Source organism: Diabrotica virgifera, chromosome 4, assembly GCF_917563875.1.
Source record: "Diabrotica virgifera virgifera chromosome 4, PGI_DIABVI_V3a".
Taxonomy (NCBI): Eukaryota; Metazoa; Arthropoda; class Insecta; order Coleoptera; family Chrysomelidae; genus Diabrotica; species Diabrotica virgifera.
Window position 1 is genome coordinate 53,645 of NC_065446.1, and position 21,701 is coordinate 75,345.

The window sequence follows — 21,701 nt, forward strand, 5'->3', positions numbered from 1 at the left end:
TGAATGTTTTAAGGAAAGTAGGGGGAATTCCATCAGGGCCAGGACCTTTATTGGTATTAAGTTCAGACAGTTTTTCGTAGATTTTTGAAATTTCAATGTGATAATTAGACACATTAACCAAAGGTTTTTAACATTTAATTTTAACCTTTTTTGAAAGAAAAGAAAAGTGATCTGTTATTGTATTTTTCTACGACCGTTTAATAACATGCTCATTATTCGCTATTTTTTAATAGATAACAGCACCCTTTACTGTACCCGCTCATTACTCACGGGCTGAAGTTAGGTTCAAGTGGCGCATGCCACTTTTAATATTAATCGTATATAAACTGCAAATAAAATTACTTAACAGTATATTATTCAACGAGCATGTAATGATGGCTATTACTCACGATGATGAAGTTTGCGACATGAGCTGTAGGCGAGTGTCGTAATTCATCAGAGGTTTATCACCTTCTCGGGGGTGAAAACAAATTAAGTATGGAAGTGGAAAAACTGACAAACTTTAAGCAACTTTTGTTCTATAGAGATTTTGCACCAAGTCAATACTTTTTGAGTTATTTGCGAGTGAATATGTTAATTTTTTAACAAAAGAACAACGTTTTAGATGGTTTTTCACAAATAACTCAAAAAGTAAGTATTTTGTCGAAAAAACATTCTTACCAAAAAATTGACCGTAAAAAAAGGAAAAAAATGTGTAGGTATATATTAGGTCTCTAGACCTAGTAGAAGGAGACATATAGCTAAATAATAATAGGTTCATATTCGTCAAATTTCAAATCGAATATTTTAATGTGAAATAACCAGCAAATGAAGCATTTTTTGGGGAAACTCATTACAAATTATTTATAGTGCTTAAAAAAAGTAGGCAAGTTACGCTCAAAATAAAGTTGGTCCCTTTTTTTTGGTAAAAAAAATCGGGAAAATCACCCCCTAATTAGCATCTCAAAATCTCCAATGACCTTAATAGTTACCACTTCACAAGTTGGTTTACTCGTGTATGTATTGTTTATATGATCTGTAAGTTTCATCGGTTCAAAGTCCTTATTTTTGAAAGGGCTGTAGTTGAAAGGGCTTGAACGAGTCACTAATCACTAGTGTAGTATGCAAATTTAGAAACACTAAATCTTAACAAATTTTTGTCTTATAGAAAATCAAAACGATCCAAAATATTCAACTTTTTCTTACTCCTTGAGATTTTTTGTTATACTCCTTAATAATTTTTAAGTTATTCTGAAAAAAAACCATTTTTTTCTAAATTAAAAATTTTATTTTAAAACAAATTTTTTTCAAAAGTAAGCACTTTGAACCATTCAAACTTACAGATCATATAAACACAACATAAGTAAAGCAAATTATGAGGCAGTAACGATTAATTTCATGTTAGATCATGTAAGATGCTAATTAGGGAGTGATTTTTCCGATTTTTTTTGCCAAAACAAAAGGGACCAACTTTATTTTAAGCGTAACTTGCTTACATTTGATGCTAAAACTTAAAAAAAAACAGAGATAAAGCTTTTTTTAAACACTTTAAAAAAGTTGTAATGAGTTTTCCCCAAAAAGTGCTCCATTTTTTGGTTATTTCACGTTGAATTATTCTATTGGGAATTTGACGAATATGAACTTATTTATAATTAGCTATAAATCTTCTTCTACCAGGTCTAGAGACCTCATGTATACACAATTTTTTTAATTTTTTTACAGGTTATATTTTTACTTACACTGTTTTTTCTACTTTTTTAGTTATTTACGAAAAATATTCTAAAAACGTGTTCTTTTTGTTGAAAAATGAAAATATTCACTCGCAAATAAGTCAAAAAGAATTGATTTATTGAAAAAACTATAGAATAAATGTTGCTTAGAAGTAGTCAGTTTATCGAATTCCGGGCCTATTTGGAACATATATTTATTCACCCCTGAGAAGAGGTGAAATTCACCCCTAAGATAAAAGCATACATCGGCACAATATCACTTTTTTTTCTTTGACATGTTAGCTATGTGTATGCCAAATTTCATGTCAATCCAAGCGGTTCTTTAAAATTCGGAGCAAAAACCGTGATTCACTGGACTATATAAAAAAATACCTTAGTAAAAATATTTTGTATTTTGACAACTCCATCCGATTTGGGCGTCGACACGTTAATAAAATTATTTTTTCAATTTAATTGTGGCTTATTTCCCAATCAAAATAATTAATTATAAAAATGCCACAAGGAAACAGAACAACAGTAAAAATATTAACGAAAAATTAATATAAAAATATGTTTTTTTGGGACTTTGCTTATGGTTTAAAAATAGTTTTACATCCTATAAACCTTCATATCAGTTGTTTTTTAATGATTGTGTAGGCTCTTGTAATAAAAAATTTAGATAATTAATTTAAAGTTGTCTACACTATTTTAAAAATTTTATGATATAAATTTTTTATCTGCACTGAAAATATTAATTTCCAGATAATCTTTATGGATATTACAATGCATTTGTGACGTATATAAATTTCCTTAATTAAAACAGTAATTAAAATTTTGAAAGTGCTGTTAAAAAAACTTTAACAAGTGTTGTTATTAATTAGCTTAAAATTGTGATTAAATATAAATTAACTGACAATTACGGTAGGCCCGATTATTCATATTCAATTTATGCCTGACACCATATTATATTTGCACCAACAAATCTGCTCCAGCTTATCCCAACTCAGCTTGTAGATCCATAATTTCCAATTTTTATCTAAACATGTCTTAACTGAGACGAAGTATATGATGCAATTTACGTGGCAATCCATTATGGCAAGCTGAAAATTGATGTAAGACTCAAAAATGCAATGCATATGTTTAGTAAACTGAGCTTAAGGCACATCTTAAGCTTAAGATCTGTTGGTGCAACCAAGCATTAAACTATTATGATACTCTTTCAGAAGCTCGATATTATAGTCCAGGAACCGAAGGAATTTTTACAGAATGGATTGATTTTCTGGAAAATTTGAGAATAAGTAGTGAATAGTCCAAGGATCAAAATCTATATGATGCTGAATGGCGCTTTTACCATGGAGGTGGTTGCCACCCCATCTCGGGGGTGGAAGTTTTTTTTATATTTTGACTGCAAAAATTGGTAAAAAGATTAAATCTAAGTAAAATTTTTTTTATAACACCTTACGATGTTTGCGTACTGCTATCTGGTCACAAATGACCAATTATCAGTTATTCTCTGACCTAACTTAATAACAACAAATACTTAAATCTAAGGGCATACCCTATGTACCAACTAATGCACTGCAATTAACATGCAATAACATCACAGCACTATACTCTGCTTTTTACACTAAACTGTTACACATTTACACTAACTCAAATGGTTTTGTCCTCATGAGTCTTATGTTTAGTTCAGTGTTGTCAAGAAGCTGGATTGTCTCGACATTCACATGACTATGCAGCCTCTGCTCGTGACTTGCTGCTGTTCTCTTGTTTACTTCGGTCACAGTTTCCATACCCAGGTCCTGGTGGAGGTTGCTGTGACGTATATACCAAGGAGCATCAACAATGTTCCTCAGTACTTTGTTTTGAAATCTCTGGATAATATGTAGGTTACTAGCTTTGGTACAGTCCCAGAGTTGGCACCCATATACCCATACTGGCCTCAGTACTTGTTTGTAAATGGATAATTTATTATGAATGGATAATGTTGAATTTTTCCAATCATCCAATACAATTTCTTATTAGTGATGTAAGAAGAGAATATTCTCAAGAGAATATTCTCGAGAACGAGAATATTCTCGGCTAGAATATTCTCGTTCTTGAGAATATTCTCTTGACAGTTGCTGCGTCCTTAATCATACTAAGACGATACATAAAAAAGAAAAATGGAAAATGTGGATATGGCTTTTCTAAGTAAACGCGAAACAGTGAGTAATTTAACTATGGAAATAATGCTACACAATTGTTTGTTTAAGAATTTTACAAGAATGTCAAAAAGTGATTTCGAACTATTAATAAATATGATAGGGCCAACAATAGAGAAGAAAGATCAAACAAGAGAAACGCAATATCAATCTCAACAAAATTAGCAATTGTTATTTATATACTAAAAGTTTTAGTTTAATGTATTTATTCAGGGTGCACTACTCTTCCATTTGTCTCATAGTTCCAGAAGTATGCCAAGTTCCACAACTCTGGATGAACTGCATTAATAAACCTTATTGTGATTTCATTTGACCACGTATTCATCTTTTCTTTGTATGTTTTGACAAAACCAAATTAAATTTCAACAGAGTTCAGGAAATAAAGAAGAAATACAGAGCAACATGCAAAATTTTCCACAGCAGTTCGCCTTTATCGGCAACGCATCAGGCACTGCAATAGTGTTCAAATTCCAGTAAGATTTCGACCACATGGCTCAGCCAAATGGCGATATTTTCATTATATGGCTGTAATGTTGCCAGAAACATACCAAATATATATTTTCGGCAACATATTGCTTCAAAACTAGCCCGTCTAAATGCCCCTTTAGACATAGACCACTCCATGACTGAGCTGACGACTCGTGAAAAATAAAATCCCACAACTTCTCATCAGTACATTGAAATGCAGAATGTATATGACCAGGATGAGCTAATGATAGAAGTAGATTCTGAACCTGAGGCCTCATATTTTTCTGATTAAATCACCATATCCATTACTTGCATTATTTGTTGTTAAGAGGAAACTTTAATTTTTTTATCAAATAAATTTTGTGTTCTCTGTTGTTTTTGTATTTTGTTTATATATAAAGAACACTGTTGTTTAGTCTCATAATTTTGTATATAATTTCATGAATTTTAATAGGTACCCTATTTCATCTTCAACAATATCCCTAAGTGCGTCATAGGATTCATTCTCAGAAAATTCTCCACATCGAGAATATTCTCGAGAATATTCCCGAGAATATTCTCTGATTTTTCATTCTCGAGAATTTTCCAACACTATTTCTTATACCTCATATCTAGCCAGGGTTGCAAAAAAACATGTTTTTTTAATTTTAAACGAAACAAACGTTTTTTTTTGTTTTAAACGTTTTTTTTTTGTTTTAAACATTTTTTTTTTGTTTTTAAAGTGTATGTTTTAAACAAATAAAAATTGTTTAAAACACATGGTTTTTTGTTTTAAACGTTTTTTTTTTGCTTTAAAAATGTTTTTGTTTTTAATAGACCTGGATCCCGCGTAAGAAAGAAAAGTTGATTAATAGCAAGCTGAAAATTTGTTAATAGCTTAACGGTGTCTAGTCGGACAAACTTTGATGCACGGGAACACTGGAACAGGGGAAGTTTTAACTGTGGAGCATGACAAACGTGTCGTCCTGACAAGTTTATGATTGTGAAAAATAGCAAGTTGTTTTTAAGTTTATTCGATAGCCAACGTTATGTAATATATGCGAAAATGTTTGTCCGACAAAAATGTTGGGCATTTTAACGAGTCCGACACGTAGAACATGTCACATCACAGGAATTATGTTGGTGATGAATAGCAGTCTGATTTTTGCATGAGAGTTTAATGAAAGATTAAAAAATCAATTGGAAGCTCTGTCCGACAAAATTAATGGGAAGTTTTCGTAGTCGGACATTCTAAACAGGTAAGATATAGACAAAAATGCTGGTGATAAATAGCTTTCCGACAAAGACGAAATTTAATTAAGTAAATTATTCCTTACCAAGAATGACTGTTGTCGGAAAAAAATAAGAGGTAGATTTTGTAGTCGGACAATTTAAAAAAATAATTTTTGAAATTTCAATAAGGGGTGATTATTCTATGTCAAAAGTACCTGCAATCAATTACAATCGATATCTTTCGATTTATGTCAACATCATTTAGATACCTCACTGTAATACATTTATAGTAGATCAGGCAAATTATATTATGGATTGAGTGGTCTAGCTATCTTTGTCTGCCACATGCGCGGGATCGCTTGGTTAAAAGAGATAGATAGACCACCTATCGACTTTTTGCACTGTATTCCCTGTCTACCCTTATGTCTATGGGTGCGTTCAGCGGTGAGTGATCAATTTACGCTACTGATACATCGAATGAACTGCTCTTTATATTCCGCTACATTTTTGCTCCAATTTGTTTGTCAAATATTGTATTTAGCTGTCAAGAACTTAACCAAACTTTATTTTGTAATTTTGTCTACTCTAAACTCTAAAGAAAAAAGAATTAATTATCATTCTGAAAACGTTCTGAATGAACATATTTTATTCAATCCATTGGAATTTTTTAAGATTTTTTTAAATTATACCTATTACATAGAAGTGGTTTTACTTCATGTTAGAATTTGTTTGGTATACAGCCAACCCAGGGAAATACCCCTTTTTAGTTTAATTAATTATTAGATATCATCTAGCTAATGTTTTATTTTCTACCAGGTAACATTATATACAATAGATACCTTTATAAATCTGGTTCACCCAAAATAGGAACCAAAACTGTGCCAAAAGTACCTGTTTATTGCTTTTACGCATGCGTCATTTTATGCTACACTCAAAATATTACACTCAAAATGTGCTCCAAAAGATGACGACCGCTCCGCTACATTTTCGAATCGAATGAATCGAATTTCGATGTTAATTCGATGTAGCGCCCAACGCAAAGGTCGTTCAGCGTGAAGGAGCGAGATGTGATCCTACCAGATCACTTTGTCTATTCTAAGTTTTAGACTCTTCACATTTTTCAATGTCGTTTACAGGGTTAAGTTTGAGTATGGAAAAAAATGTATACCATGTTTTTTGTAGGAAATTTTCCGTACTTTCTGATGCGCCTAATTAGAAAACCCTAAGCCAAGCCGCACACCAAAGAAACATGAAACGAAAAACATGAAACATGAAACGAAAAACATGTTTCATGAAACTAAAACACTGCTAAACAAATCTCAAAGTCCGCCTACCAATGAAACGAGTGTGATTCATGCTCATGACACATTTTTATTTTCGGAGAGTTTCATAAATGGCCGGACGTATATTTGTTTAGCAGTGGTTTATTTCCATGAAACGTAATTTACGTTTCATGTTTCTTTGATGTGCGGTCGGGCTAAGAGATTGCTTTCACATGTTCTTTGACATTTTTTATTGTCATTTTGAGAATATCTAGAACAAACTCCACCCAAAAAAATAATTGTTTTGCAATATATACATGCATTGATACTTACCTCACTGTTTTTGGAGTGTGCATGTATATATATGCACATGCAAATATGTGAAAATAAATAATAATATACAATAAAATAGCTTTATCAATATGTGACTGTAAGTCATTCTGAAAAAATGTTTTTTATTTATTTCCTTCGATTTGCCCAAACTTTTTGTCCGACATATAACTTTTTGCGTTACAAAATATAATTTGTACATAAACAAATCAAAATTAGCTTGCTATTTATCACCAACATTTTTGTCTATATCTTATTTATTTATTTATTTATTTTTATTTATTTATTTTTATTTTACGGGCAAGCCCAATTCTACAAAAATACATAGTGTACAGAAAAAAACAATAACATAATATAATATAAAAAACAGACATACAGAAATATAAATATAATATTAGAAGTAAATATGTACTATGAAATAATATCATAAAACCAAGTTAACAAATTACAGACGCTTCACTCAAATATTGATCCCATGTAAATTTCTTTTAAAACGACTGATGGAGTTGTCGAAAGGTTGTAAATTGTAAAGGGAGTTTGCTAAATTCAAGACTCTGGGTACGAACGAAAAAAGTGAATAATTAAACCTGTGGAATGGTACATAAAATGTTCGCACTTGTCTAGTGGTGCGAGGTGGTACAAACAGTGCGATCTTATTAAGTAGTTGAGAACAACTGCATATACCATTTAAGATCTTGAATAATAGCAAAAGGTCCCTTTGTTTTCTCCTGCTTGCAAGAGAAGGGACCTGCAGTTGATGCTGCCATACAGCGTAATCTTGATAGGTATGAAGCTTAAAAGCAATGTAACGGAAGAAACTATTTTGGACTTGTTCAAGTTTCCTAATGTAGACCAAGTAGTGTGGGGACCACACTGAAGAACAATACTCGAGGTGAGACCTGACCAAAGAGAAGTAAAGAACTCTAATACTGGATATGTTTGTAAAATCACGAGTTGTTCTTTTTACAAAACCCAGCATTTTCATAGATGTTTGAATGACATTGATGATGTGAGTATTGAAACAAAGAGAGTTTTCCAGTGTAATCCCCAAGTCCTTGATTTTATTAACAGTGTTGAGCAATTGGCCATCAATGTAATAGTTTGATAATATTGGGTGGTGAGTACGGTTAAAGTTAATTACATGACATTTGATTGAATTAAGGTTCATACCGTTAAGTGAACACCATGCAGAGAGGTTATTCAGTTCTGATTGCAATATGGCAGCATCATAATGATTTTTTATAACTTTAAAGCACTTAAAGTCATCAGCAAATAGCAAGGCGTTACAATCGTGAAAACAGTTGGTAATATCATTAATAAATATATTAAAGAGTAATGGACCCAAATGGGACCCCTGTGGTACACCTGACTTAACTGGAAAGGTTTGTGAGTAAAAGTGGTTTACTCGAACTTGTTGAAATCTTTCGGTTAAATAACTCTGTAACCACTGCAACAAAGGTCCACTTATGCCATAGGAGCTAAGCTTTTGAATCAGGAGTTCATGATTTACTCTGTCAAAGGCCTTGGAAAAGTCAGTATAAATTGAATCAACTTGAAGTCCCTCCTCCAAGGCTTCAGACAGAAAATCAACATAGGTCAACAAACTCAGTTCAGCAGACTTACCTGTAGTAAAACCAAATTGCTGAGAGTTTAGGATCCCGGAGCTATCGAAGGTGAGGAAATCAGTTATAATACTCTCAAAAACCTTCGGTATAACACTAAGAATAGATATAGGGCGGTAATTACTAATATTAGATTTATTACCAGATTTATATATTGGTGTGACATAAGAAAGTTTCCAAAAGTCTGGAAACTGACCTACATCCAAAGATTTATTAAATATATGAAACAAAGGTCGCGATAGTACAAAACTGAATTCCTTAAGAAAATTAGGTGGTATACCATCAGGCCCAGGACCCTTGTTGACACTTAATGATGAAAGCTTTTCGTAAATTTTGGAAATCTGGATACGATATGATGAGATATTGAGTTGAGACTGAATATGGTCAACATTGCAATTTAAAGTAATATCACTATAAATTGATGAAAAGTGATCTGCAAATAAGTTGGCAATATCATTGCCACATGAAGCTACAGAGTCATTCAGGGTCATTGAGTCAGGTATACAATTGTTTTCACGCTTGCTACCTACAAATTTCCAAAAATGCCTTGCGTTATTTTGTATAGAAAATTCGGTGAAACGTATGTAACTGTCATAACAGCATTTAGATAGATTTTTACAATTTGTTCTCAGATGACAAAAACCAGCATAGCTTTCAGGAGTCTTTAAGGTTTTATAAATTTTATGAGCTTTTATTTTTTCCTTTAACAATTGCTTAAGCTCAGAAGAATACCAACAAGGAAATTTCTTAGTACTAAAATATTTAACTGGAGTGAAATGTTCAATGAGAGAGTAAATAATGTCATAAAACATAGCGATCATGTCGGAAAGATCTCTACCACGAAACAGGTTATCCCATTCTATATATTCTAGACATTGGTGAATTGCTGGAAAGTTTGCATTACGGAAATCATAATAATATTCGTTACCAGAAATTGACCTATCAAAAACATTAAGCTGCAATGATGTTAACAGAGGAGGATGATGAGAGTCAGGTGAAACCAGAGCATCGTCAGCTTCAGAAATGACAAGCTCTTCTGGGGCCAGGATAAGATCCAGAATAACACCCCTGCTATTAAATATAAAATTACATTGAAAAAGATTATGATAAGCACACATATTTGAAACAACCTCAATGGCATCAACTACAGCTAAAGGTGATGAAGTTTGTGAGGTTGCAGAAGAGCAATAATCTTCAACTCTCCACCTAGCTGAGGGGAGATTATAGTCACCAAATAAGTGAAATTTCAGGGATGAAAACTGTTCACTTAGAAGCATCAGTTGGTCAGCATGAACTTGATAGGTGTAGGCTGGAGATTGAGGGGGAATGTATAGAGCTCCCAGAATAAGTTTGCTGTGGAACCGTACAAACAGCTGTTCAATAGAAGGATCAGATTGGATTCGTAATGATGAATATTTCTTTAAAATAGCTATTAATACTCCACCCCCTCTAAGAGATGAACTAGAGGCAGGTGTACGAAAAGATCTCTACCACGAAACAGGTTATCCCATTCTATATATTCTAGACATTGGTGAATTGCTGGAAAGTTTGCATTACGGAAATCATAATAATATTCGTTACCAGAAATTGACCTATCAAAAACATTAAGCTGCAATGATGTTAACAGAGGAGGATGATGAGAGTCAGGTGAAACCAGAGCATCGTCAGCTTCAGAAATGACAAGCTCTTCTGGGGCCAGGATAAGATCCAGAATAACACCCCTGCTATTAAATATAAAATTACATTGAAAAAGATTATGATAAGCACACATATTTGAAACAACCTCAATGGCATCAACTACAGCTAAAGGTGATGAAGTTTGTGAGGTTGCAGAAGAGCAATCATCTTCAACTCTCCACCTAGCTGAGGGGAGATTATAGTCACCAAATAAGTGAAATTTCAGGGATGAAAACTGTTCACTTAGAAGCATCAGTTGGTCAGCATGAACTTGATAGGTATAGGCTGGAGATTGAGGGGGAATGTATAGAGCTCCCAGAATAAGTTTGCTGTGGAACCGTACAAACAGCTGTTCAATAGAAGGATCAGATTGGATTCGTAATGATGAATATTTCTTTAAAATAGCTATTAATACTCCACCCCCTCTAAGAGATGAACTAGAGGCAGGTGTACGATCCTGTCTATAGATATTGTAATTGACAAGACCAATTTCAGCATCAGCAATGTCACTATTGAGCCAAGTTTCTGTTAGAATGATAATATCATAGGTACAATTAAAAACATTGAGGCTTAATTCAGTAAGTTTTGTTCTGAGACCCCGGACATTTTGGTAATAGACTGTAAACTTGCCCAAGTCAGTAGAGTTTAAAGGTTTTTTTGAATGGTTTTAGGTATGTTATTGAAATACTTAATCGTGAGATTAACCTCTCCAGCATTTTGTCTCTCTGAAAGCTCGGACCTAAGACTATCTAAAAGCTTTCTTTGGTTAGGGGTTTGATCTAAAATAAAATATATCTTTTTTTCACGACTAACTGTTTGCTTGTTTTTAATAACATGAAGAGCATCACTTGCTGAAGAAAAAATTACTTTAATGGGACGATGTCCATTCTTGTTCACATTTCCAAAGCGTAAGATTTTGACTTCATTTGTGTTGATGGAGGCATGGGCCTTTGATAAAATAGATTTTACTTGAGAAGCATCTTCAGAAGTACATGTTTAGAAGCTTACATGTTTACAATGTCCGACTAGGAAAATTTCCCATTCATTTTGTCCGACAGAACTTCCAATTGCTTTTTTAACCTTTCATTAAACTCTCATGCAAAAATCAGACTGCTATTCATCACCAACATAGTTCCTGTGATGTAACATGTTCTACGTGTCAGACTCGTTAAAATGCCCAACCTTTTTGTCGGACAAACATTTTTTCATATATTATATAACGTTGGCTATTGAATAAACTTAAAAACAACTTGCTATTTTTCACCATCATAAACTTGTCAGGAAGACACGTTTATCATGCTCCACCGTTAAAACTTCCCCTGTTTCAGTGTTCCCGTGCATCAATGTTTGTCCGACTAGACACCGTTAAGCTATTAACAAATTTTCAGCTTGCTATTAATCAACTTTTTTTTCTTACGCGGGATCCAGGTCTATAAATTTTATATTTTAAACAAATAAAACTTAGAAGAAAACATTGTTTAAATCATATTTTCCTAAACATAATATTAATTGAAAGTGTTTGATCTATTATTATTATTCTACTAAATAATAGATAAGAAAACCAATTGCAAAATTAGGAAGTATTGCCTGGGGAACTCCAGACTATTTACTATTTATAAATCCGCATTACAAGTTGGCTATTGCAATAACGTTCATTGTCAGTTATTTTGTGCTGTTTCTGGTGGTGCTTAGTGTTTTTTTTAAACATGCAAATGATTTGGTGACCCCAGCTCATTTTTTGGCAAATTTGCTTGATCATTGCTTTATTGAAAATAAACTTATCCTCCATCCATTATAAATTATCATCCAGAAGCATTTTAGATTACATATTATTATTACCAGGCAAAGTGTGTACCATTTACTCCATATGTTTTCTAAACACCTATATTGAGAATGTAAAACCATTGGCATGGTGGCGTTCTAAGAAAAATATAAATAAGTATACTACAGCATTGAAACTTGCTCAACAGCTTCACACAGCTGTTGCATCGTCAGCCAACATAGAAAGACTCTTCTCATCATAAGGTTTACCATTCCAAACTACGTAATCGGCTAGGCAATGTCAAAGCTGCTAAGTTGGTTTCAATTTTTAAAGAGCTTAATTCCATCAGTGATGACGTGACTGATTTAAATTACAAGATTACTATGAGTCTGAAACAGTTTTGAGAAATTGATTAACTCTTCTTTGCAAAATATTTTCAGTTTTCCAATTTTTTTTTGTGTTCAGATTATTAATAAATAAATAATATATATGTTAAAAAGTTTATATAATGTATTTGAGAATTTTTTTGATGTTATATTAATAAAGAAAATGAAAAAAAAGCACTTGTTTAATTTAAGTGTTTTAAACAAAAACTGTTTTAAACATAAGCAAACGTTTAAAACCTGTTTAAAACAGTTGATTAAAACAAAATGTTTAAAACAAAACAACCCTGCATCTAGCTCCCCTTTTTTCTTTTTGACATGGACTTTCCAGTGCAGCCTTGCGTCTAGGGTGATGCCCAAGTATTTTGCTGATGTTGCATAAGGAACTTGGTATCATTTATTCTAACTTGGAAATTTTCTATTTTTATTTTTGTGAAGTTAATGTGTGCCGATTTAGACTCATTTAATTTTATTCGCCATTTTCTGGTCCAGGTATGTATTGTATTTACTGAGAGTTGCAACTTATCAGTCGCTTCTTCACTAGTGTCTCCTATCGCTAGTATAGCTGTATCATCAGCGAAGGTGGCAATAGTGTTCTGTTCTAGTTCTGGAATGTCATTGTATACAATAGGTACAGGACCGGACCTAATACGCTCGCTTGTGGCACGCCAGCTTTGACCTCCCTTAAATCAGTGTACACTTCTTCTTGTTTAACTCTGAAATATCTATTCTCAATGTATGATTCTAGGATTTCCGAATACTGTTTACGCATGAACGTTCATAGTTTATAGTTTAAACCCTCATGCCAGACTTTATCAAATGTCTGTGCTACGTCCAAGAAGATTGTAGAGCAGACTTTCTTTTCTTCTAATGTTTTTTCTATTATATTTGTTATTCGGTGAACTTGATCTATAGTGGAATGTTTATTTCTGAAACCAAATTGATGATTTGGTATAAGATTTTTTCTTTCTATTATTGGTTTTAATCTTTTCAATACGAGTTTTTCAAATAATTTTGACATCACTGGAAGGAGTGATATTGGTCGATACAATGTCCCCTCATTAGGAGGTTTACCTGGTTTAGCGATCATAATGACTTCGGCTACTTTCCAGAGTCTCGGAACATATCTCAATCTAAAAGCAGCATTTATTAGGTTTATCAGCTTAACTATGGCTTTTCTTGGGAGATTTTTTAATAGTTCTCCTGTTATGAGATCATATCCTGGAGCTTTCTTAGGACTTATATTCTCTTTTATCTCTGTTGATACTTCTCTAACTGATGTCAACGTTATTCTTTCTTCCGTTTGGAATGGTTCTTCCCATCTCAGTTCTTCACCATCACTGCCGTTGAATTTGAATGTGCTTTCTAAATGATCTGCAAATCTTTCTGCTTTCTGTTCGTTACTTCTAGCCCAGTTGCCGTTTTCCAACTTGATAGGAGGAAAATGAATAATTGGTCTCTTCATTCTTTTTGTTGCCTTCCATAACGAATAATCTGTGTTCTGGTCAGCTGTTAAATTACTTAAAAAAGAATCAATTGTTGAATTTTTTATATTCTGTATCTCCCTTTTTAGTTTTTGTGTAGCATTATTTAGACTGGTTTTGTCTCGTGGAGCTCTGTATTGCTGCCATTTTATTATTAACTTTCTTTTTTCTAATATCAGTTCTCTGATTTCTTTTGGATAATTGTTCCCTTTTGTTCTGGGAGTTATTGTGGGAGTATTTTCCCAAGCTATCTGTTGGATAGTTTTTATAAAATATTCTAATTCATCATCAAGTTGCCTGGTGTTTCTCAATGGCACAGCAAGATTAATTTTGTGTTCAATGTTTATTTTGAAGCTCTCCCAGTCAGTTTTTTATTAGTCAATATTGGATTGAACTTTTTTTTGATAACTGTATCACTCATAGTTAAAATTATGAGTGAGTGATCAGAGTTCATGTCGCAGCCATCATTGATATCCAGATAGTTAGCTGAGATATTTATGTAAATAAAGAAATCTATCAGGTCTGGAATTTTGTTCCTATCAGTAGGCCAGTATGTTGGTCTACCAGAAGTAAAAAATGTCCTACACATTTTTTTGATAAAACAAATAGTCTTTGATTTATTCACCATCGACAGTATTAGTTTTATATTGAAAAAGTCAATGTTTTTAATCAGTTTTCTGCTAATAACTCAAAAATTATTTGTTTTATCAAAACAACTGTAATTAACAAAAATATGTATATCTTTTGAAAAAATAAACAAAATAGTATATTTTAATTTTCTTTAAAACCAATAGTAACCAAGCTATACTTTATTACAGGTTAGCTGTTATTCTTATTCAAACTGTGCTTTACAAAAATAAGTTGTGGGAAGTGGCATGTTAAACTTAAATGTATTTTTACAGTTTATACACATAATATTATCTTGGAAGGCAAAATTAACAGTGTTATATAGACCAATTGTATTACATTCCACAACCTTTCCAATGAATATAAACTATTTGAAAGCATAGTAGTAACCCCCATTTAGTTGTACTTTGAGCTCTATATGCTTAACACCATTACTATTCCATACCCCCAGAGACCATCCAGTAGTTGTAACCCCTCCCTTAGGATCATCCTGGTTACACTGTTGTTTGAAAGAAATAAATATCGGCATTTAAATGAAACAGGTATAAATATAATACTATTAGATCATGGCAAAAAACCGAAATCTGACTAATGGACCTGCTTCTAAGCCATCTTCTTACACACATATGGATTCCTAAACAAAGTCCTTATTCAATAAGGTACGATAGGAACCCATATGGGTTCTCTGCCATTCACAATAATTACAAAGGACAATATTTGTAGAACACATTACAATATCCTATGGCCTATAATACCAGGTAAAAAGGCTAAAAACAGATCAGTTAGAAGATGTTGGTAAAACTAGCTAAGTTTAATCCTAAACCTGCATTGAAAAGGACAGCAAAATATATATCTACAGTATAGCAGTAATCCTTATTCCTTATCTAAAGCAAATATCAGTTGAAGATAAAAACTGCATTTGAACATTACAAAATTATACCTAATAACAGTTTTATGACATTAGTAGAAAATACATGATAATTAAAGAAAAAAGTATGTGAATAATTATAAATTAACAGTAGGTACCTCATTATTAATTGTAACACTCAATAGTACTCCCTATTTTATCTAACAGGTGTTACTACCAAGTAATAGGTATTATTTTTTAAGACTTCTTTCAAACAACTATATATACATACTAAAAAGTGATATAAAAAGGTGATATTTACCTAAACTATTACTCCATACTCCATAAATTAATTCTACAAATGCGAAAGACAGGTTCAGTATAAGGAAGAGGAATAAATTTCTGGAGTTTCTGTCTGAAAATATTAACCTAATCCAACCATTTACTTTTTCCTTGATTCTTGAACCAAAGCCTCTTGGGTACGCTTTATCCTTGTGTGATAACGGTAACATTTTTCTGATGTATAAGTTTATTTAGTTCAACAAAAATACACCATAACTAATATACACTCAAAAGCTGTTGGCTACGTGTCTTTTTTTATACGGTAATTATAATTAATCTAATAAATTTAACTAATAAAAATTAAAATCTCGTGAAATACGTTTTGTTGTGGATATTTCTTAAATTATACTTTAGAAATCACAGCCGAAACCGGCCGTTTATTTAAGGAAATACATTGTAAAAACACCATACTTCCATGATGTAGACTTTGACACTGACTGGACCACAGTACATTCTGTCATGTACTGTGGACTGGACTGACACCTGACACTGACACAGTGACACTATTGACAGATTGACAGTGCTGACACTGACATGTTGACATTTTCATGTTGGTATTTTGTTGGCCTTCTACTGTGTAAGTTAAGTAATCACTTTAACTATGTGAATTTTGTCGCTGTGTCTAGGTACACGCTAACGTGTACGCAAATAAAAAAGTTATGTACACGCGAATTAAACTTCATCAAGCCAGTGACGTCATTATTTAGCGTGCGCGGTGACTTTATATTTTGGTACACGCTATTTTGATATTTTTATTGTTTGTTGTTTGTTTGATAGAAAATACTTTTATTAAGGGAAGGGGAAGGGAAGCAAAACTATTCAGATGTTTCAAACTTAATTGTAATAAAACAATATGCATATAAAAGTATATATTCAGGTTAGCAAAATAAATATTAGTTAACATGATATATACAAAATACTGCTAAAATATTTTTTATACGTAAGTTAATTATACCAGTTTATATTAGTGTTTATTTTTATTTATACAAGGAGTTGACCTTTTTACGATTTTCATAGAAAATTGGTTATAACTTTGTAAATACCCTGTATAACATAATAAACCTTTATATTTTTGTGATATGGAAGTTAAGAAGATTTCGAACATAAAATAAAATATATAGGGTGTTCCATTTAAAAAACATAAGTTTGGTCCGCCAGTATATTATCGAACGCCCTCCCTAACAACACACAACATTCCAGGAATGTACTACCAAAGTTCTATCAATATTTGAATGTCCTGGACATTTAGGGAACATAGGGTGAACATCTGTTTAAATTATTCCTGGAATGTTACCATAAGACATTCTGTGAAAATACTACCAATGTTCCTATATTTTAAGTTGCGAAATAATACATACGTGTAACAGATACAACATTACTTATAACATACCAGACAAACTAAGTGACACTTTAGGCCTACAGTGCAATAATATGTCAAATTTAAAGAGTTTCCCAAGTTCAATTAATACAATATTATAAACATACAAATGTAATAAAAATTATTGTTCGCGAATATTCAATTTGGAATGCGATTTTGTTAATAAAAAAAATACTTATAACTTATGCAAAACCCAAGAGAGGCATTTATATTTATTTCTTTTGCGTTCATTTTCAAATTCGCCGTGCATATATTTTTGTGCATATCGCTTGAGAGAGCATCACGTGACTAAAAACGACCAACCAACGACCTCGCTTCGGCCATCTTGGCATCTTCATCTTGGCCACCTTGCTTTGCCGTGGGTGGATCGTTGTTTCTATTATTTGTGCTTTTTAAGAATATTTTTTTAATTCGGATACTTTTATAATAGCTTTAATAGTATTATTAACATAGTGAAAAAAATGGTGTCCTGTTTTTAACGCAGTTGGAGTAGCAGAAACAAATGTAGATAAAAAAATCTGCAGGAATAACGTTTCAATTATGACAGAAGCTCCAAACAAATGACTGTGAATGAAAAGCCCTATTAAAAGGTTAGTATGCAAATATGTAAACGAAGGCATGCCCTGTATTTCAGAAAATAAATTAATACTATTAATACCCTAATAATACTACATATTCATAAAAAATCTTTTAAGTAACCTAGATATAACAAAGTGAATAAAAGGCATAAATCAGAAGAATTATTATTTTATTTTATAAGTTAATAATTGGTCATATCCATTTATTATTTTAATAATAATTGTGAATAAGCCACAAACTTCGCTTATTCCTAACTAAAATAGTAAATAGAGATAATAACAATAGGATTTGTAAAACTAAAGTAATTCTTTTTGCGTTTTTGCTAATGTATGCCTTTATAAATAGGATGGTAGACCACACACTATAATATGCAGTACCAACTAATGAATACACAGAATATTAGAGTCGATTTGCTAAACTCAGTCTCAGTACTACTGAGTCTCAGACACAACTGGCTAGTGATTTTAGTAAATAATTTTGCCAATTTGGTAAAATTGGCAAAAAAAAAATAATAACTAAATAGTTAATAATTACTGTAATTTTGGCAAAATTGGCCAAAAACAAAAAAAAATTACCTACTAAAATCACTAGCCAGTTGTGTCAGAGTTTGGGGAACCGACTATACTAATAAACAATTTCTAAGCTGTTTTATAATATTTTGTGAGTCCATTAATCATATTTTTTATTTAAAACTAAAATTTGTTAATAATGCTTAGTAATGCATATATTTTGTATTTTTAGCTTTCCAGAAGATCCTGCGAAGAAGACATGAAGTATAGATCAGATTTGTTAATAGAGGAGTATGTTCAAAACACTTTTTAGAAAAAGATATTGACAGAACTTCACTTTCATCTGTTCGTTTAAGAGACTGTGCTGTTCCAATAGCTTATGTCACACAGGTATATGCATTTTTTTTCTTGGTTTTAACATCTTTAAACGCGAAATACGCAATAGCTTATCGAATTGATGCCATGTTATTTTTCTTTATTAAGGTCTTTGTTTATTATTGTGTATGTGTATTAACAACAGAAACATTTTTGGTTATTCTTTTATTTTATTTTATATTTTGTCATCAAGTGTTCAGTCAATGTATGTAGTTTTCTTATGTACACCTTTATGGGTTTATACCTGGTGGATGTATATTTCAATAAATAAATAAATAAATAACCTAATTAATAATACAGTCTGTACAATATAGATACTGTTGTAATTCATTATCTACATCGGAGATCTAAGTTGACATTGTTGCCCAACTGCAAAAAATTTTTGAATTCATTTTAAGTCAAATATATCACATAATTATTGCGAAGTAGATTATACAACAAAACAGATTAATATTCAATGTAAATAAATAAAAACATCAGAAATAGAAAACAAGAATTAAGGTATAATCTTATGTTACAGTTATTAAGGTACCAAGGGTATTATAAGGATAATAACGCTTGAGGTCAATGGTGTTTTTAACAAGGGCCTGAGGGATATACGTTGACCGAAAGCGTTATTATTATAATACCTGTGGTGCCTTCAACGTTTAATGTCTGACTAAATTATTCTTTATATGCGAAAAATTTGAATGAATTTTGAATTGATTAGTTTTTAAATAAGTACATTTACCAGTAACAGTAGTAACATAATTGTGGTAACCATAGTTTTACTTAGGTTGATATTTGTCAACTTGACAGTATCTAAGTCGTTATTTAAATTTAATGCCCAAGGGCGTTATATCATACTTAACAGACTTCGAAATGTCATTATTTGTCAAATAATGTACCAGTAGGACATTAAAGTAAATAATAAAAACAATAAATATAATGAATACTAAATACTTATTTGTTTGTGAAAAATCTATTTCTTTGTGGCTTTTTTGTAATTAACTATTCTAATGAGGAAATAAGCCACAATTTACTTGAAAAAATAATTTTATTAAGGTTTCTACTTCCACGTCGGATGTCGTTGTCAAAATACAAAATGTTCATTATTATTATTTTATTTATTAAATATTATTTATTATTTATTTAAATATTATTTAATATTTATTTTTTTATTATTATTATTTATGCGTATTATTACCTGTAAATAATATTTCTTCTGATTGTTAATTGTAAAGGATAGAAAAATTACCTTTTATTTTATTTTCTTTTAGAATCAGCTGAGAGAAGTGGTCTACAAAAAACCAGAAAGGAAACAGAATATGTGGCTACGAAAAGCAAAAGAAAGGTTTACAAAGCAAATGTGACACATTTTTTTATAATATTTAGGAATGTCAGTAAATTACATTAAAAAATGTATGTAAAGATTTTTTGCAATAAAAATGTTTATATTTATCAAGGATGTATTATTTGGTATGGCCACATATCGTCAGTGATGTGACAATACCTCCTATCTGTTTTTTTCAAGAGATTTGTAAGATAGACTAAAAACTTGTTTCGGCCACCTCCTGTTTTCATATATTTTTTGACTTGTTTTGCAGTAAATAACTATCTATTTACTACAAAAAAGTTAGAATACGTACGAAAACAGAAAGTGACCTTAAAAAATGTTTTTCGTCTCCTGCAAACCTCATGAAAAAACATATAGGAGGTATTGTCACATTACTGACGATATATTTCAGTGAATGTCTAAAAAATATTCTGTGAATGTTCAAAGAACGTTCGTAGACATTCATGGAATGTTCTAACAAGACATTCAGTCTAGAAATATACTGTGAATGTCCAAAGAACATTCATGGAATGTTCCAACAAGACATTCAGTCTAAAAAATAGACTGTGAATGTCCAAAGAACATTCGTAGACATTCATGGAATGTTCCAACAGAACATTCTAAGAATATTTAAAATGCTGACACAGCACTTTCCAGGGACATTCGTGTGCATTTGGGGACATTCCAGGAATGTTTTCAATGTCCTGTGTGTACATTCTAGGAACATTCATGGAATGTTTTGTGTTATTAGGGCTGTAACATTCTAACTAATTTTAGTACTTTTGTAATATGAAGCTCAAAGTTTGCTAAAATTTTTGATACTAACTTTTATTGCTATCTATTACTATAGCGGATCTACTGAGCTTTATCAGACTAATCAATCGCCCCGTATATTTTATCTTATTACTTCTGCTACCGTTAATCACGAATTTTTGTCTCTTATCTTTTTCATACTGTTTTAGAATGTTGTTAAACTCCTTAAAAGAACTAAATAATTGTCCACACTCCATATAGTTAATTTAAAAAAAACACTAAACTAGTAAAAAATAAGGAAACTCTTTACAAATCAATATTAAAGTGTAAACATAAGGCGATTAGACAAATTCTAACCACACTCTGACACTCGCGATACTTGCAGATACTTAATACCACAGCATACACGCGGCTCAAATTAGCGTGTACCAAAAAAACCCAGTCATAGTACACGCTAAATAATGACGTCACTGACTTGATGACGTTTAAGCGTGTACCTAACTTTTTTATTTGCGTACACGTTAGCGTGTACCTAGACACAGCGTTGTATTAAACGTAGTATTTTTTAATGTTTAAGCGACTGCAAAATTAAATAAATGAATAAAATGTAGTATGTATTCTGTACATAGAATGTACATTGTTATGAAAAATATCCCGACCACTTCGTAATTTCCATGATACTATAAATAAAGTGTTATTTATAGTATCATGGTAATTTCCAGAACACAATTATTATAAAATAAATTCACCTACTTAGTTTCCAAGTTTCCAGTTTTTATTTAATTAAAAATTGTTATCTGTCGGTGTAAAATAAACTGTAGTGCACCTATTAATTAAATTAAAAACAAAATTAGAAATCCTAAGATAGATTAATAATTTTTAGA

General features: G+C 31.6%; 1 protein-coding gene and 1 long non-coding RNA gene across 2 annotated transcripts in view; one reads left to right on the forward strand and one right to left on the reverse strand.

The window, feature by feature from the left end:
• The window catches only part of LOC114324374 (zinc transporter 7-A), a 64,734-nt gene extending 48,376 nt beyond the window's left edge, over window positions 1–16,358 (reverse strand). Inside the window, exon 1 of the mRNA XM_028272190.2 lies at window positions 15,889–16,358. Coding sequence (XP_028127991.1) covers window positions 15,889–16,078 — 190 coding nt within the window. The 5' untranslated portion in view covers window positions 16,079–16,358. The remainder of the gene's footprint in view (window positions 1–15,888) is intronic.
• A 1,206-nt stretch (window positions 16,359–17,564) lies between these two features.
• LOC126883450 (uncharacterized) lies at window positions 17,565–20,189 on the forward strand. The gene is made up of 3 exons (XR_007697651.1): window positions 17,565–17,876; window positions 18,607–18,764; window positions 20,009–20,189. It is a non-coding gene; the product is annotated as an uncharacterized LOC126883450 (long non-coding RNA).
• The last annotated feature ends 1,512 nt before the right edge of the window (window positions 20,190–21,701 follow it).